General features: G+C 34.7%; 2 protein-coding genes across 3 annotated transcripts in view; one reads left to right on the forward strand and one right to left on the reverse strand.

Annotated features, from left to right (window-relative positions):
* Positions 1-3,196, forward strand: part of SERINC1 (serine incorporator 1) — a 32,192-nt gene extending 28,996 nt beyond the window's left edge. Inside the window, exons 9-10 of the mRNA XM_010965493.3 lie at positions 31-261; positions 1,581-3,196. Of these exons, the coding sequence (XP_010963795.1) occupies positions 31-261; positions 1,581-1,716 (367 nt within the window). The 3' untranslated portion in view covers positions 1,717-3,196. The remainder of the gene's footprint in view (positions 1-30; positions 262-1,580) is intronic.
* A 3,337-nt stretch (positions 3,197-6,533) lies between these two features.
* HSF2 (heat shock transcription factor 2) overlaps positions 6,534-19,291 on the reverse strand; it is a 30,113-nt gene continuing 17,355 nt past the window's right edge. The window contains exons 6-13 of one of the 2 annotated variants that reach the window (XM_010965491.3): positions 18,970-19,031; positions 17,995-18,082; positions 16,344-16,492; positions 15,702-15,941; positions 14,950-15,055; positions 10,851-10,904; positions 7,991-8,075; positions 6,534-7,537 (exon numbers count right to left, since the gene is read on the reverse strand). In XM_010965491.3, the coding sequence (XP_010963793.2) occupies positions 7,245-7,537; positions 7,991-8,075; positions 10,851-10,904; positions 14,950-15,055; positions 15,702-15,941; positions 16,344-16,492; positions 17,995-18,082; positions 18,970-19,031 (1,077 nt within the window). In that variant the 3' untranslated portion in view covers positions 6,534-7,244. The remainder of the gene's footprint in view (positions 7,538-7,990; positions 8,076-10,850; positions 10,905-14,949; positions 15,056-15,701; positions 15,942-16,343; positions 16,493-17,994; positions 18,083-18,969; positions 19,032-19,291) is intronic. The other variant, XM_010965492.3, reaches the window with a different exon arrangement.

Here is a 19,291-nt window from a genome sequence, read left to right on the forward strand (position 1 = left end):
TTTTCCTTCTCTAAACTGTCATTCATGCAGCATCCGTACTTCGAACAATAGTCAGGTTAATAAACTGACTCTAACAAGTGATGAATCAACATTAATAGAAGATGGTGGAGCTAGAAGTGATGGATCACTGGAGGAAGGAGATGATGTTCACCGAGCTGTAGACAACGAAAGAGATGGTGTCACTTACAGTTACTCCTTCTTTCACTTTATGCTTTTCCTGGCTTCACTTTATATCATGATGACCCTTACCAACTGGTACAGGTACTTACATTTTATGAAAACTTTGCTTGTGATAATACTGGTGGCTCTTCTGTAATTCTGTTGTAAAACATGTGTAGAGTGTATTTCAAAATTCACAACTAAATAGTGAGATCAGTGTGAGAAGGCAGACTTTTACTTTGTTGCTTTAGTTATAGCAATCATTGAAAAACTTCTAAATCTTGCAGGAAGTTTTATGAAACACATTCTTAGGCAAATACATGTTGACAGTTGATCCAACAAATGTTTTCTTTTTAATACTGATTGTAACCAGTTCCTAACATAGTGTAGTAAAAGATACCTGTCTTGTTCTGTTTTGTTCAACTTTGTCATTAAAAGCTCTGAAGATTTCAGAATTGGGGTGCCTATATATTAATATAGATGGGTTCTTAGAACTCTTAAAAAAAAAACAAACGAGCTCTTCAGAACTGTAATTTAGGCTTCTTAAAAGTCAACTTCAAAACTAATAATCTTTTTTTGTTAAGAGGAAGGTAGCAATTTATGTTTTTAAAAATTCTAATTTTGTCCAAAGGATTACTGAAAGATTTAAAATTTTCAGTTGAACTCTATGGTTTGGGCAGTTCTATTTTTAATAAAATTTAATGCATAATACCCTTAACAATTTGTAAGAAGACTTTGAATACCAGCAAAAGATGTAGAAAAAAGATTATTCTTTGCCTCATTTCTTTGAGAGCAGCCTTTACCAGCATTTATTATTGAGAAAATATATATTTAAAAATTTCTACACTGCAGCATATTGAGGTACAAGAATCCAAATAGCTCTCAGTAATTCACAGCTTTGGCTGTCAGGTAATAGTAAATGTTAAGACTTTTAAGTCAAAAATATTTTTGGTACGTTTCATTAAAACAAGAATCAGCTACATTTGGGATGGATTTCCTTCCCAGTTTCTTAAATCTGAGAAGGTGGATGGGGTTCCCACGTATACATCTTGAACGAATTATATTCTTTACACACGTTAGGGTTGGTAGGTCTTTGTTGTAGCGTCTTATTTATCCAGAGGTCACACTCCATTTCTCTGCTATCTTGTAATTACTGAGCCAGAAATACATAAAGATTCTGAGTATTACGTAAAGGAGCTACTTTAGAGGGCTGTGTCCTTTACTCCTTGAAAGAAAGTTGATTGTTTGCTTTGTAGCTGTCAAAGTGGTATTGAAAGCAAGGCAACAGATGTTAGTCCAGCAACGATGTATCTGTTACCACAGATTACATACAAAGAACACTTCTGAAGTAGTGAAGTTTAGTGACTTGATGACTGATAATCCAACCTCCCTCCCCCCTTTTTGTTGTCCTTAAATTTTAGGTATGAACCTTCTCGTGAGATGAAAAGTCAGTGGACAGCTGTCTGGGTGAAGATCTCTTCTAGCTGGATCGGCATCGTGCTGTATGTTTGGACACTGGTAGCACCGCTTGTTCTTACAAACCGTGACTTTGACTGAATGGGACTTCTGGCATGAGGGTCTCGCTTTGATCATCACTTATTTGAAATTAACAGTATTCCCAGCTTTCGTAAAGTTGTGTATGTGTGTGTTTCCCATGTAACTTCTCCAGTGTTCTGGCATGAATTAGATTTTACTGCTTGCCGTTTTATCCGTGGTAGTCTTGCCGAGCGCACTGATGTGTGTATTAGAATGAATCACAGAGGGTTTTGTGAGTATGGTGGTTAAGTTAAGAGAAGTGGACGTTGTTACGTTTATCTTCTGCTCTGTACCTGTAAAAATAAGAATAGAAACAACTGCTTAACAGTTTGATTTTTAAATTGTTAGAACTTAAGCTGTTTTAGAAAATGATAGAAACGTATGGCTGCCTTTTGAAATATTTGATGCCTTGCCCTACAGGAGACTGCAAAGAATGTGGCTGTTCTAAAATTGTATAAACAAGTCACTTAAATGCCAATTTTCTGAAAAATTTTTTCAGGTTTTTCCCTTCATATGAAGATAAGGAACTTAATACAGGTATGGAGTGTTTGACTGACAACAGTGTATGTAGTTTATGATGGAGATTGAGACACAGTTTTCAAAGAAAGTCAGAGTATCTGCTGATGGTGGGTACAAAATTGAAGACCCAGTAGGTTGTAATGTTCCCTGGGTAGGGATGGCCTTCCATACCTACATAGTGACCTTCGTTTTTGTCGTGACGAACACATGCAGATGTGTTTAGTGCATTCAGTGGAGGTGTTAGGAACTCTGAAGACTTTAGACAAAAGTTTTGAGAAGGATAATCATGCATTAGAAAGAGGTTGTTGAGAATCACTTTGAAAGTGTGTTTTGAAAATCAGAGTTGGTAAATTTTTGACAGGACAGGAAGAAACTGCAAAATTGGCTTCAGTAGATACTTAGACAAAATCTAGCCAGTCTTCTCATTTTAAAAATGAAGAAGCTGAAGCACAGGCTTAAACAGCTCAGCAGCAGCAAAGCTGGGAAATCCCAAGTCTGTCAAAGTAACTAGCATTCTTTCTGGCATTAAAAAATAATTTCTCTTCAAATACATGCATAATAGATTTTACACCTTGTGAGTGGTGGATGATTTATGTGGTGTGACTTGCTGGTGTCCAGCATGCCTTCTGCGTATAGACTGAGGTCAGGGGAGTGATGGAGTGCTGTAGAGTAAACTCCTGCTTACAGTGCACTGTACAGTTCAAAATGCTTTTGTATTTGCTGCCATCTAATTGAAATATATAGGTTATTATAATCTTTCACCCTGAAAATCAAGCAGTATCACTGTTAACTTAGAAACTCTTAGTTACTTGTCATTAGTATCTTAGTGAATATTAAAATGTACGTTTACTTTTAAGGTATTTATTATTGTAAATGAAATATAACAATTCAGTTTAATTCTCCAACTTTATTCTGTATTGATATTGTGTTCTGTGATTTTGAATGGCTGTGTCCTATCCTTAAATAAAAGAATTCAGAGAAAGTTTGTGGTGTATTCTTTAGCAATTCAAATCTAGTTGCTGTAATACTCAGACCTACTTTCTTCTTGTGTATAGAAGAACCTGGCAGTAGAGGGTTAACTGACCATTTTCTGTCCTCAAAAACTGAATTGTTTTAAAGGTGGTATTCACCCTTTTGGTCCTCTGAAGTAACCCCATGAAGTTGGATCTCAGGGTAATTAGTGATATTCTCCAAGAACCTTCAGGAGGTGGACCAGTTAAGTTTGGAGATTTTTTTTTTAATTGAAGTATAGTTGATTTACAATGTTGTGTTAGTTACAGGTGTACAGCAGAGTGATTCAGTTATATATATTCTTTTTCATATTCTTTTCCATTATAGGAATTATACTGAGTATACTTCACTGTGGTATATAGTATGTCCTTGTGTTTATTTTATATATATAGTAGTGTGTATATGTTAATCTCAAACTTAATTTTGGAGAATATTTTTAATTCATTTGATAGGAAAAAAAAAATCCCTGGAGGACACAGCAAGTGTAGGACATCTTAGTTGCCAATTGATGCTTCTTTGACACTTAAGATAGTGTATAAAGAAATCCCTTACTAAAAAAATATAATACAGTGCTCTATTCCATCTGAGTTGTCAAATTCAGTCCTTTTTTTTTTTTTTGTTCAATAATTCATTTGAAGTGGTCTGAGTTTCTCCAATGCCTATAAAACTCTTGGGTATTTACCCAGTGAAGTAAGTACTGTTTAAACAAAAACCTGTATGTGAATGTTCATAGCAGCTTTATATGTAGTAGCTTAAACTGGAAATAGCCCAGATGTGCTTAAATGTGTGAGAGTTTAAAACTCAGTGGTACGTCTGTGTAATACAGCAGTGCTACTTAACGGTAAAAAGGAGGGAACTGTTGGTATATGCAGCAACTTCAGTGGGTCTCCAGGGAGTTGTACTGGGTTAAAAAAGCGAGTCCCAAAAGGTCACAGAGATTATGCCATATATATAATGGCATGGTTTCTGTCATCCTTGATGATCTCTGTCATCCTTTCTAATGTTACCATCCTTGCGGTGATAAAATTAATAAAATGGAGAACAGATTAGTGGTTGCCCAGAGTCAGGGGTGAAGGGAGAGATACTTCTGTTTGGGTTCAATGTGTAGTTTTACAAGAAATTGCCACTCTGTTTCCAGAGTACCATTTCATAGTCACACATTTGATGAATGAACAGTTCAGTTTCTTTGCATCTCACCAGCACTTGGTGTCACTATATTTTAGCCATTCTGATAGGAATGTTGTGAAAACTCACTGTGGCTTTAATTTACCTTCCCGAAATGGCTAATGATGAATAATATATTTTCATGTGCTTGTTTGCCATCTATATTCTCTTTAGTGAAATCTCTTCGTTTCTTTTAGCTATTTGTTATTGGATTATTTTTATTACTGTTGAGTTTTGAGTTTTTCACATATCCTAGATACTTGTCTTTTGTCAGATGTGGTTTATATTTTTTTTTTCTTCCGATCTGTAGCTTTGTCTTTCCATCTTCTTAACAGGGTCTTTTGCAGAGCAAAAGTGTTTTAATTTGGAATAGCTTAGTTTCTTAGGACTTGATAAAAAAAATTGATGCTATTATACTGATACAAATTTTGGGAAAGAAAACCCCCTAAGACCTGTTCATCTCACTAAAAGATGTATTTCTGATTTAAAAAAAAAAAAACCTTAGTAACAGTTCATCAAAATTTGAACTATATTACATTAGTAAATACTAAAAACTCTTTAACAGATCAACCCTCAAAAATTCAGAGGCAGAACATGTTTGTTCACCCTTCACCTGAAGTCTAAAATGAATATCCAGGATTGCTGGGTGGTTCTCCTCTAAGCAGTAATTCAGGAAGCCAAGTTTATCCCTTCTTGAGTGTATAGTAGGAAGCCACATACTCCTCTGCATCAAGTTAGTAGAAGGGTAAAAGGTGAGGAAGGTTGCATGGCGGAGGTTTTCACAGACCAGACCTGGAAGTCCTGAACATCACTTCACCTGATTTATTAGAACTCGGTTACACAGCTTCCCTGTTTACAACAGTGGAAATAATCTAATTGCATGATAGGAAATGGTTCAGCAATCAATCAGTCTCTGCCACATACATTTATACTAGTTTGAGCAACTGTGTATTAATAATTGGACGTAAACTTTAATGTTTAGAATCTTAATGTTACAGGAAGCAATTTCAAATGTAGTTGCAAACGTGTGAGTAATCGTCAGTGTATGACCTTCACACATAATAAAAGTAGAATAAAGTTCTTCAGAGGAAGTAGAATGGATGATGATGGATTATCAAAATCATTATGGTGTTTAGAGTCTTTTAGATACACTTAAAAGCATGTTAACAGTTCTATTTCTTTTAAAAAGGCAGTATTAACAATATCCTAAAGTCCTCCCAACTACTTAGGATGAAAAATGTTAAAATCTCAATTTAGTACCAGGAGATAAAAGTTTTCAAAATTATTAAAATACTTCTAGAGCTCCAAAATATCCCCAAGGAGAAGAAACTTAATCATAGCTCATAAAGAGGACAAGAAGGATAAAGAAAGTCTCAAACTCTCTCTCCTCTCGGTTTCTAAACTTCACACCTTAACAACTTCGAGGAAAGTGACCTCTAAAGCTTATGAAGGAAACTACTCTGTGGTCTTGAATTAGTTCACCAGTACCCCAGCGTCAGAGCCAAGTATTTTAGGATCTGCTAGGGAAGGGTTTCTTGTCCCTCTGTGCTAGGCTTTGAATTTTTTAGTAAGAGAAGTTTCAAGATACTGAGAGAATATAGCCAATAGGAAGGCCGTCTTTCTAATTCATCATCAAACAGCCCTATAAAATATTCATATATTAGCTGTACCGCTTCCTGCCCTCTGCTTGAAAGTGGAATTCTTCAAGTGATAGTGCCTGGCCTTGCATAAGTCTCTGTAATTTCTCTGAGCAAATGTTCCAAAGGGAGGAAGTGATTTGACTATTTTTCTTATCTACTCTCAGGGCAAAAATTGTAGGCCATTGGCGTCCAGTGATAATGTTCTTAACCTCATTTGGGACAATGAGAGGCATACTTCTCTCAGTTCTTCATTAGAAACAGAACACAAGTCAGTTTAAGTTTTCAACAAAAAAACCCTCTAAAACACATTAAATTTGGAGGCACCATATTCCTTCCTCACTGCAATACACAGTCTGTCTTCTTAGATGAGGCACAAAGGTCTTGGTATGACTCATTAAGAATAATGGACAACAAAGTACAGTTTAAATCTGTGTATTTCCTATGAAAAGGAAAAACTGTCAAATGTGGATGTCACCTACAAAGAAGACACATAACAGACACTAGTATGCAACATTCATTATATTTATTTTACTAAATAGTATGCTTCAAAAAAAACACAAACCAGAAAACTTTTACTTAAAACTAGTCCAATGAAGTGGACAGGCTGACACCATCCCATCCCCTTCTTGTATGTGTACAGAGCTGGAACCGTATCAGAGCAAGCACTCAAGTACACTTTGCCTTTCATGTTGAACATGAACTTTTCTGAACCGAGAGACAAATGAAGTTTTACAAGATACAGGCACTTTATGTTCCCAGTTTTAAAAATAAGCTGAGTGAAAAATATTTAATAAAAGCAACTGGAACAGAGAAAGCTTTAGAAGTTCTACCATTAGTTATAAGTGACTTACACTCAATGCAAACAGACACAAACAAGTAAAACAAAAAGTTTAACTGGGGTTAATGAGCAAATATGTAAAAAATCCAATTTACTACAATTGGGGAAAATTGGCCATCTGAATCCAACTTAAAGATATGCCAATAATGTGATTTAACACATCAAATCTTATGTACCTACGTAGCTGAGTAACATCTGAAAGCTTTGCAAGAGTGTGGTTAGTGAGAAAAGCAAAAGGTGCTTTTGATTCCACAGTATCTGATTAAACGAAACAAAGCAATTTACAAAAAAAAAAAACCAAGTACCAAATGATACTTTAAAATAAATAGTTCATCATTTTGATGAATATATACATGTAGAGTCCACTTCCTGGGGATTTAGCTATCTAAAAGTGGCATATCACTATCCAGAGGTGCAGGAGCGAGTTCACATAAATAAAACAGTGTGGCTTCACTTGCTTCAGCTTCAGTCAACGGCTCCAGGCGAACAAGCTTACTCTGGGTTGGTTCTGGGTCCAGGCTGCTATCCAGAAGCTCATCAACTTCTATGGGTTTGTCTACAGAGGACATAACTTCTGAAGAAGCTGTGCTCCCCTGTTCAACAGCAGAAGCAGGGTTCCCATCGAGGAATGCAAGAAGTGGAAAGGCAGTGTACTGGATAAGCTGCTTATCTATAATAAAGATTTGAAAAATGATCTTTTATCACCAGCTTATACAGGGTTCAACCTGAAGGTGGAAATAACAGAAGCAGATGTGCATATGTGTAATCACTACCCTTGTATCACCAAACAAGAAATATTTTGTGTCAGGTAAATTTAAAAATGTACGAGGCAGAAAATGTAGTCTTTTGTTCAATAATCAAGAAATGACAGTTCTTTCAGTTCTCCTAAAATTAATAGGAAAAAAAACACATGACAAACTTGAAGAACTATTACCACACCAATTCCAATTTCCTTTATATGCTGGAACCTTGATACTTGACATGCTATGCATAGAATTGAAACTAGTGCAATCTGTGTTCAACTGTGAAGCACGGCAAGACTTTCTTTGGCTAACAATAGTTTCTACATAGAAATCTTAATTAAAAAAACATCTATAGAAACTAATGCTACATTTATACTTACCTGTTTTGGGTTTAGATTTTCTCCCTTCTTCTGAAACTGGCTGAACTACATTGCTTTTGGTAGTTTCTAATCCTTTATTCTCAGACTAAAAGAGAAAAAATAATATAAAAATACTTGTCTCATATTTTATATGTTCCTGAAAATTGCAAAAAATTAAAAACTGGTACAGTATACGAATATTGGTATGTTATCTGAAATACATGGGAAGAGGGTGTGTCAGGAAAGGTGAACTAGAGAGAGAAAGATCTGAGTAGAGGTCACAAGACTGGCTAAGAAAACTATTGCTGTCATCAAGAGGATGAAACAGAACTTGAACTAGGAAGACAGTAAAAGAGGAAGGAGCACTTCAGCAGTAGAACAGACAGAGTTTGTCAAGGGTAGAAGATGGGAATGAATCAAATATGGCTGGTTTCAAACTACTGATTAAGAGATAATTCTTTAAACAATTAAACTCATTTTAAACAGTTTTGATTAAAAATCTATTACACATTTCTTTTCACTCACAAACAATATCTAGCATACGTGAACATATTTACAGTAGCTCAGAATGACATGACAACCTTAAAGCTATGTATCCCTAACTGCCCCCCAACCCCCCAAAATAAAACACTACTATGTATCTCTGTATTTGGAAGCCTCAAAGCTGAGGTGGTGTTTCTTCATCTCCTTTTTGTGGCTCTTTCAGTTCTTTTCTGTCATTTAAATTGCTTCTTTCAACCACTGTCTTCTCTCCTTACATCTCATTGTAAGGGGATTGAATCTTTAATGCTAAGTTCTTCAGTGCTCTTTTCAATGATGTTCAAACTGAGGTGCTGAGGTTCACAATTTTTCCTGAACAGCTGTAAGTTCCACATATCTGCATGCTTGTTAAGTTTACATGGTGTAAACAAACATACTAATTCCTATAATTCCCCTGATTCATCATAAAACAAAGCAATACAACCTCCAGGATTCATAGATAATAATGTCCCCAAGATATAATAAAAACAACTTAAATTTTCCCCAAAATTTACATAAAAATATCATTTAGCATTCACAATAAATAAACATTAATGCAATAATACCTTCTTTATTTTTCTACTTCCTAAAATAGGTACTGGATGCCACTGTTGTTTTCCCAAAGCATATGAGAATCAGGATAACAAATGGGTTTCACCTCCCATGCAAATTTTTACTCATTAGTAGTGGCCACTTAGATTACTATACTGAGGAGTATAAGGCATCCTGATTCATTAGGAAGGAGTACTGAAATCCATGTCATATAATACCCATCATGAGCAAGGGAATGACATTTGATGTGCCAATTATTTGAAAACTATCTGGATTCTAGAACTATGATAAAAACTCACTCTCAATTTTAATTTTTCTGTAGTATTGTGGAGCAATATGCAACTTACTGCTTAATTGCTATTTCTGAAAGCTGTTTTAAGGTTCTGGTTTTGGGAATAAGAGGATGATCCAAGAATAAAGAATGACTCACTGTCTAGCAATAAACAAACAGTAGAGAACATTCACTAAATGAACGCATGGTGTGAGTTCATTCGACCTCAAGTAACATTCAATAATATCATGTGTACTGAAACACAGTGCTGCCATGGTCCAGATTCTTATACTGCACATCTAGGCAAACTGTGGTCCACATGCCAAATTCAGCATGCTGCCTGTTTCTGTCAGTAAGGTTTTCCTGATGCACAGCCACACTCGTTCTTTGTACTGTCTATGGCTGCTTTTGCACTACAACTGCAGAGTTGAGTAGCTGTGACAGGGAACACCTGGCCCTGAAAAACCAAAAATATCTACTACCTAGTCTTCACAGAAAAAGCATGCCAACCCCTGATATAAATCATCGAAATACTAAATGTATAATCAACTTTCTAGTTCAAAAATTCACAAATTCTTTCAACTTTAAGTTACCCAGGCTTAACTTTGAAAATGTAGAAAATCTGGTTAGGTCCTCAACACATGGCAATAGTTAGAAAAATTCCACATCCTCACTCTAATAAGTCATACTAATTGATATGTATTCATTTTCAACTACAAAGAACAAGAATAAAAATTAAATTTGACTCCACTAATCTAGAACTTACACAAATTTCAGAGGACCCAATTTACCTTTGTACTCAATGAAAAAAAGGGATTACTGAACAATATGGTGTAAATATACAAAACAAATGAAGTATATACCTATTCAAGGCAGTAAGCTATACAAAATAATAAAATGATTTTAATGTCTGCTCTAACAAATTCAAATTGTTCTTATTATTTATTAAAAACAAGTTCTAAAGAATTTGTCAACACTTGCTAATCCCAATTGTAGTTCCTATATGTTTAAGAAAATAACAAAACCATTACTTAAAAAAGGAGTCCAAAATCCATATGTCACTATTTCAACTCGCTTTACCTACAAATAGTATTAATCCCTAAGCTTTTATTGTATACTAATAAAATGAAGGAACTTATTTAAATATGGGTACCAGTAAGTTTTCAATAAAAAATGCTGAGAAATTGTTCATAGAAGAATGTAAAATGAAGACATAAAACATGAAGAAACCATATTTTAATAATTTTTCAGTGATTATCACTGAACATGCCATATTTAGTCAGGTGATCTCCCAGCTGAGGGCTGATTTCACACTGGTAGTATTATAGCACAAGGGACAGAAGAATTGGGCAATCATTCACCCCATTACCAAAAGCTAATTTTTCATCTAGAATTTTACTATCTTGATCACATATATTAGGTAATAAGACTATAAAATGCTTTTTGTAACTGGAAGTGATATTTATCGCTCTCTACTTACTAGGACTTTTTTCAAATTCTTACAGCTATGGGTCCTGAGCAACATGAATTAAAACTTACTTTTGTATTATTGATGTAATCTGTGGGATTCATCTGCACAGAACTAGTGAAAAGCTGAAAGACCAAACAAGAAAGATGATAAGTTTTAAAAATATTTTTAAAAAATTAACTGCGTGTTCAAAATTTTTATACAGCCATGTTGGGTGAAGAGATGTAGCTCCTGCACTAGGAAGTTTCCATACAGTAAAACAAGTTTGGAAGAGAAAAGCAGGAAAGCAGAAAGAAAAACAAACAAAAGCAGAGCAAGCTAGCCCATGCATCAGATGTTGTAAGAATTTCTATTCTATAAAATAGTGGGGTAAATTTCTTGAGACAAATGGTGGTTTTCCCCACCTCTTCTCTCCTTCATTTCCTTTACTTTTTTTCCTCCATAAATGCCTTTGGCCTTAAATGGCACCCAGGGCTGAGTTCCTTGCCCTGACACTGAGCCTTCACTGACTACCTGCTAAATTATGTGATAAATTTATAGAATCTGCTCTATGACAGTGGCCCCTAAATTATACCTCAAGTAGAGCCCTCAGACCAAATGGCATAACTCCATGTTGGTTCTTTTCACCTCACCTAGCAAGGGAAGCTATAAATGTTAAGACCACTGCTTACTATATTCCTCAGACCAACCAGTTTACATATATAACTTCTGTTTACATCATAAGCTTCAAAGTCATCCATTCCACAGGGATTTACTGAGAATCTAAGAAATAATTGACATCATGAAGAATACAAAGTGAAGACACTATTTCTGCTCTCCAGGAGCTTACAATCTAAAAGACAAGATAAGAGAACAACCTCAAATAGCAACATAAGATTGATACAATCCAGCATTATAATAATGAGAGATTGGGGGGTGCTCAAAAGTACTAAGGAGTTAAGAGAAAGAACACAGACACAGGCAGACACAGGATGAAACAAAAAGTCCTGATAAAGCTATGTGTCATGTATCAGTTCCTGGAAAATGGTTAGGACTTAGAAAGGAGAGGATGAAGGGGAAAGTACATTGCTATAGCTTTAGAAACAACAGAGAAGAAGGAATGGTTTTGGGGCAAGTTCTAGAAATAAGATGATTACAGAAAAGTTCTGAGTTGAATGTGGAAAGGACCACATTCTGCCAGCAATAAGAGACTTGAGAATGGCCTGAGCAATGAAATTTACTGATTTTAAAGCATTTTAAGAGAATGAGCACACCAAACAGTTCACAGGGTAGAAAGAAATGCAGTGAGGCGCCTCTACCCTCTAGACACTGATTCCTCTCCTTAAAGTTCCACATTCACGGTAGCCCTAAAAACACCCCTAGCTCTTCCTTTTCTTTCCTTTAACTTTTCCTCCTTTCATACTACCTACTATCCATGAAGAGGAAGAGACTCAGTTCCTTAAGAATACAGAACTATATATACATCATTGCCAATCTCTACCAGTTCAGCCTGTCATCACCCCAAAGGCCTAACCAGATTTTATCCCTACTGAGAGTGGCATTTGAGGAGGACCAGCAGTTGTAAACTCCTCACTCCTTTGCCCTATTTCCCCCACCCACTAACTCACGGATACCTTCATGTATTCCCAGCAGACACACCGTCTGTGAAGCAGGAAAAAGTAAATCATATATGGAGGAGGAAGTGACAAAGATGGCTGATTCCTAAGGCCAGGTCCTTCCTGCTGATTCCACACTGGGTCACTCAGTACTGAACTCTGCAGCAAGAAATCCATGACCTCTTCAGCACACTTATTACTCACACACGTCCTTACCATCTTTGCCATCTCAGAAAACAAGATTTTTTATTTATGACAATACAGCATAATTCAAGGATGAAACAACGAAGGTCTCAGATGACAGAGGCAACAGTGGAAACAAAGTAGGGATGGTTTGTTAATGCTGTTTTGGAAAATACACAGTACTAGGTGAATGATGAGATAAAGAAATCAAGATGACTGTGATTACTAACTTGTGTGAGTGAAGAGAAATATGATACTACTACAGAAAATAAAGCTAAAAAGACAGCTAGTTTAGAGAATAAACAAAAGTCTGTGTTAAACACAAATAATTTAAGGCAAAATCTGATGATCTCAAAGGCATGGAATTAGAATTCAAGAAAAGTTTACCGTAAAAAATATTAAGAGCTGAAGATATACATTTGAGAGCAATCCTATAAACCAAATCCCTCCAGGGAGGGACAGAAAAAAGAAAAGAGGTAGAAAAAAATAGGATAAAAGACTGGGTACCTTAGGGAATATCCACAAGTAGAAGACAGCAAGGAAAAGAAAAGCTCTTAGAGGAAACAGAATGGTTAAGGAGACAGGAAAAGAATAAAGAGGTCCAGTACCTTTAAAATCAACAGAAAAAGTTCTGTTGTAGAAAATCAATACTGTTAAATAATAATAGTGTTAATTACTTATAATCCTTGCAAAAGCCCTTCACATTAGGCATTAGCCACATTTAATAGATGGGGATATTGAGCAAGACAGGTTCACTTTCCCATGGTTGAAAACATAGCTAGTAAGAGCATGAGCCAAAACTGGAACCCAAATCTGTCTGATTCAAAACAAACCTTCTTCCACTAGCCCACTGGTCTAATTTTGGGAGAAAAAAAAAAGTTGCAGCCTACTTACAACAGATAAATCAAGAAAGCACAGGCTTTGAGTAAGTAAGACAATCCAGGATTTCAAAAGAAATACAGAGTGAAAAAGAAGTAACAAATACACTACTCATTTCTAAAGTTCTGTAGTAAAAGGATTAGAGAAGCAGAATGGTAACTGAGCAGGGCAACACATCAAAATGTTTTATAAAATGGAGATGATCTGTACCTATTGAAGGCAGTTGGGAAAGATGAAGGATAGAGATAGAAAAACAAAGAGGCAGAGGGCAGGTGTACAAATTGGCTTTAAAGAGGAAGTACTTCCTCTAAGAAGAAAGGATATGAGATTCCACAGCTTATGAGAGGACCAGGGCATGGTGAATTACTCTCTGTGAATGGGGAATAAGGAACTGGCTGGATAAGATCCTGAATATAAACGAACAGTAACAGTTCTAAATTTAAATTAAAATGACCTAGTTGATGATTGTGAGGATTTGTAGAGTCGTAATTATAGGATCTGATTTCCTTCTTAGTGATCTAAGGGACAGATATTCTAAAAAGTCTCTGGATTCAGACTGGGGACAAAGACTGATAGAATCAAGAAGGGCTGTCAAGTTACTGTTCAAGTCAAAGTAGGTAATTAACACAGATGTTGAATTCACTTAAGAGGGTAACATGGAAAGGAAATCTTCAAAGAAGGTGTTATCTATCCTGGGAGGCACTAATGATTTAGGAAAAATGATAGTCATATGACACTGACAAACTGTAGCATCTTTTAATGTGAGACAAGTTGCATTTTAAGGTAAGAAATGCAAAGAAAAAAAAAAAAAGGAACAAAAAACCTGGAACATGTTCACAACAGAAAACGGAAATAGAGAAAAGAACAAGATTCATCTGGATGAGACCAGGCCACACAGGAAGCTTTAGATAAGGGAGACAGGAACAAGAGAAAAGAGAGCGAGGAAGGCAGTTAGTGCCAAATATGATAGACAGAGATTCAAACTCGAGACAACACTGGAATCAAGTTCATACAGGTGGTAGTGAGGACTGGAGCAGGGGAACCTTAGGACTCAGGACATGAAAATTTTTTAAATATAGCAAATATAGTAACATATAATACATTTGATTGAAAAACATTAATTCTCAAAGGATTAAGAAGTATCTCCATGCTGTTTCCTGGATAAGTATTTCTACTAATTTCCACCGATTGCTAGTCAGTGACAATTTATTCTAGAGCAAAACAAAACACAGCAACAAGTCCAGACAAGACCTGGATTTAACAGCACTGTTGAATAGACATGATATGTTGCTACAAGGGGATTAACTGAACTTCTACTCATAGACGAACAGTGATCACCCTCCTTCACTGTCCTGAACCCATCTGTTCATTCTCTCTGATAAACAAAACCATTCATTTAAAAAAAAGAAAGTGCAAAAACAGTGTAGAATTCAAGAAAATGATGCACTGATTTATAAATAATACACATAAATACACAACTGCCAGTACAGCAAAGAATATTCAAAGTACCTACATCAACCAGGAGATCTGGGTCTATGCTAAACTGTCTTCCTGACAGCATGGCTTGAAAGTCCTCTAAACTGCAATCAATACTGTCAAGATAATCCAACAGCTCAACCCTAAGGAAAAAAGATTAAAAGAAAATCAAATACTACGTCTCTTTGGTTTTATGTTTAAAATCACACTGCAATCTAGCTAGGCAAAATATTCCTAGCAACTGCTGAATCCTTACCAGTTCTTAATCTTAAGATCCTATTCAGTATTCAGAATTTCAAAGAATTTGGTTATCAGAGAACCCAGAGCCTTTACACAAAACTTCAGTATTTACAGAAAAAAGGTTCTGCAATAACACAATCTGATTTATTTTTTCCTCTATACTATAAATTATAAAATGTTTAACCTCTTATTACTAGTTACTGCTACTGATTTCTAGTTTTCTTATGCTGTAAATTCCTTAATAGACATTGTGTTATTCCATAGTCTTGATAAAAACACAAATACACACAATCACACATTTTGTGGACATTCAAAAACAAGTATTTCATTAAAGAGATCTGAGGAATTGACAAGAAAATCCCAAGACTGCTCTGGGGATAATTAAATCTTTTTCAAAATATCATTTGCAGAGCTCAGCCCTGACCAAACAGAAAAAGGCTGACTACACACATTTATAATCTGAAAGGAAAATCACTCAAAGAGAAATAGAACATGTGAAGTAAACAAAGAAAGCAAATAAATTTAGACAACATTTAGATGAGCACTCACTTTCCCAAAAGATTGATGTTATCATTTAAAATGGAATCCATCATGGTAACAGGATCTTCTGTGGTTAGACTAGATGAGCCATTTAGCTGGACAGCACTAGACATGAGAGGGCTAGTGACATCACTGCCTGAACTTAATGATTCTCTGGCTGGTTCACTCTGATCTCCACTCTGAATGACAGGTGCATATTCATCTTCATTGTCATCTTCAACAATGACAATATCAGGGTATTGGCTACAGCTAGATCAGCAATATGAGAAAAAATCAATTACATTTTTCAGACCAATAAATTCATTCTATCCATCCATTCTCCATGGAAACTCTCCAAAACACCTATCAAAAGGATTAGTTTTCTTGTGTGTATAGCTTAATGATAAATATTGACACTTTATAAGATAAAAGATCACAAAGAATCAAACTTTAAAAATAAGAATTAATTCTCATTACTTTTAGATTGGGAGCCTTTTTGCTAGAGGGAGAGGGATATTTGGTTGAATAATTTGGCTTAATTTTTCAGTTCAATAATTAAAATATGAGTTAGATATAGTAGTTTTAAATTTAGTTTTAAAGTAGTTTTAAATTTAATTTTTGATAAGAAAAGTAATTAATATTTTCATAAATTTTATTTTACAATCTCCTTACTTGGAGGGATCAGACATAACATCCTCATTAGCTTCTGGGATAACTGGGATATTTTCTTCATCTGCATTATCATCAGTAACATCATAAATAATGATATCATCTGAAATCCGCTCCCTTGGCTTTAAACCTTCAGTCCTACTGTGTGGAACCTAAAAAATCAGATAGGAGATATATCAGAGAACTAAAATTATTTTGACTACCAAACAACATACCATTTAAAAATGCTAACTGGACACCTGCTCTTTGACTACATGTCAGAGATACAATGTAAACAAAACAGATATGTTCCCTGCCATTATGGGACTTACACACTAAACTCGTATTAGAAGTACCAGTTCACAGATGTATGAAGTATATTATCTGCATTCCACCTATTTTTTTTTTTTTTTTTTTTACTTAAAAGGACCTTAAAGATGGCATGCCTCGGAATAGTGCTATGAAAAGATCTTCAAATTTTAAGGTATTTTTTATACCCAAAGAGTAAAAAAGTCTTGGGACTTCATCAGAAATCTCAAGCATAACCCCAGTAGGCTGATGGGGATTATTTTATCTCAAGCTACTCTGTTAGATGCATGATTTATTCTTAGTCATTAAATGGCTTCATTAATAGGAGGAAAAAAACTCAGTTTGGCTTTTCAAGCAATGACTTTTTTAAAGAATTCAACTGCAGATTTATTCAGACCACAGGTACATAAATAAAAATATTCTCTACAGCATATTGAAGTTATTATTATAATGCAAAATTCTATAAATTTCAACACTAGGTAATTACAGGCAAAAGTAAATCAAGTTAAATTAAGAAATCTTCATCCATTTATAGCAGTCTTCAATCCTAATAACAGGTAAGCTTGATTAATTAAAAACAGTGGGAAGAGGAACCAGATGTTAGGTTAACTCTGATTTGCCTAAGAACAAAAATCTCAGTACTTTAATAATAAATATAAAGCAGTACTTAGGATTCTAAGATTTGAAAGTAACAATGATAGTCAGATATTAAAAGAAGTCTGGACTCAACTAATTTGCCACTGGGTGTAGGTTTGACAAGTTATCCAGAGAGCTTCTGAAACAGTGATGGTAAACAAAAATATTTTTTGAAATTGCTATAGTAAAAGAGAGTCTAATCTATACATATTTATAATAAAAGTTGGAAAAAAAAATCAATTGGCATGTGCATAATTACATTATCATAATATTCAATTAATCTCATATAGTAGTTAAGATGAACTAAATCTGCATGTTTAATAAATCTCAAAAGCAAGACCAAGTGAAAAAAGCCACACTGCAAAATGATATGTACAAAATGCTATCATTTATATGAAGTTTAGATATATGCAAAATAATACCAAATATTGTTCATGGATTCACACATATAAAATGGCTATGGGAATGATAAATACTAATTCAAGACAGTAATTTATCTCTGGGTGAGAGGGGAGACTACAGAGGTTTCAAAAAATTGAACTTAGGAACAGGCAATTAAGAAAACTGTATTTGTAACAGCTTATTTCTTAAAATAATCTAAAGTAAATAAAAGTCACAATCTTAAAAAGCTGGATTAGATTTTTCAGTGAACTTTTTAAAATGCATGAACTACTACTGTAATAAAATTTAGTTTGAGGTAATAAATTTAAAATAGAATTTTAAAAATTACTTTATGATGGTGATTATCAGCTGGTTCTTTTACTATGTGCTGAAACAGATTCTTCTTTTGGGCTCCGTTAGTGTTTAGAAGTAGAGGCCTGAAAATCAGAAGACATTTATGAAGTTCAGTGAAGCAAACAAATAAGGAATTCAAACTGCTTTTAATAATTTACCCAAACACAAACATACTCACTTTAATAATGAATAAAAATTTCAGTAAGGATATACAAGAAACTTAAAAATGATTACCTTTTAGAAACAGAAACTGCGGAATGAGTGTGTCTAGGACTTTTACTTCTCCATTCTCCTGTATTATCTTTGTTATAATAAATTACTAATTGCTGACCGAACTATGTAACTGTATGGTACTTACATAGTAAGAAATAAATAGGTAATAGCATAAAGAATCAGTGGAAGCAGAGTTAATTCCACAGCATAAGCTGTGAGTATAATGGAGGTTTCCTCAATCCTTAGCCTTACAAGATAAACTTCTCCTTCTACCTATTCCTTTGTCCACTATCCCTCTTATGTTTTAGTTGTGACAAAGGCAGTTATTGACATTTATGGGTATCACAACCCTTGGTCAATATACAGGTTTTTAAAGACCCTTGTGAGTGATTAAACACAAGAGATATCAAATAAAAAATTTTCATTTTTTTTTCCAGCATGTCGTCTCTTTTTAAGAATTTCCCTCACTGAGTCCTTGTAACACTACAATAATTTGCTAATGTGAATGAAAAATGGATTCTTTACTAACTGTATGTATGTAAAGTGACCATTTAGGCTATCCTTATCTCTCAAAAACAGCAAGATGACAGTAGTGGGAAACAACACCACTCTTGAAATGTTGAGAGTATAATTTAACAAGGGAGGACTGTTCATCTGGGACAACATGCATACACTCAGCAGATGTAGGCCATTCATAGTTAAACACTAACATGTTTGGTTGTCTACTGGTAAGTTAGAATGCGTTATAAAAACTTACCTTTTACGTTTTAAACTCACAAGTTGGTTATTCTGAACCAATGTAACAATAAACTGGACAATCTAAAAGGAAAAAATAAACAAAAAAATGTTCCATCATAGATTCTTAATTCTTCAGTCCACACTACAAGTCTTATAAATTAATTCAGGTACTATATGTCCTCTATTCTAAGTCACATAATTCTTACATATTAACATTTTAAATTTGAATGCATCTTACAATGATATGTAAAGAAACATACCAGCTTCCAGGCAGAAGAATAACCTGGATAAAGTTGCAGCTACCTAAGATACAGAGATGCCTAGGACATCCATCTACCCAT

Source organism: Camelus bactrianus, chromosome 8, assembly GCF_048773025.1.
Source record: "Camelus bactrianus isolate YW-2024 breed Bactrian camel chromosome 8, ASM4877302v1, whole genome shotgun sequence".
Classification (NCBI taxonomy): Eukaryota; Metazoa; Chordata; class Mammalia; order Artiodactyla; family Camelidae; genus Camelus; species Camelus bactrianus.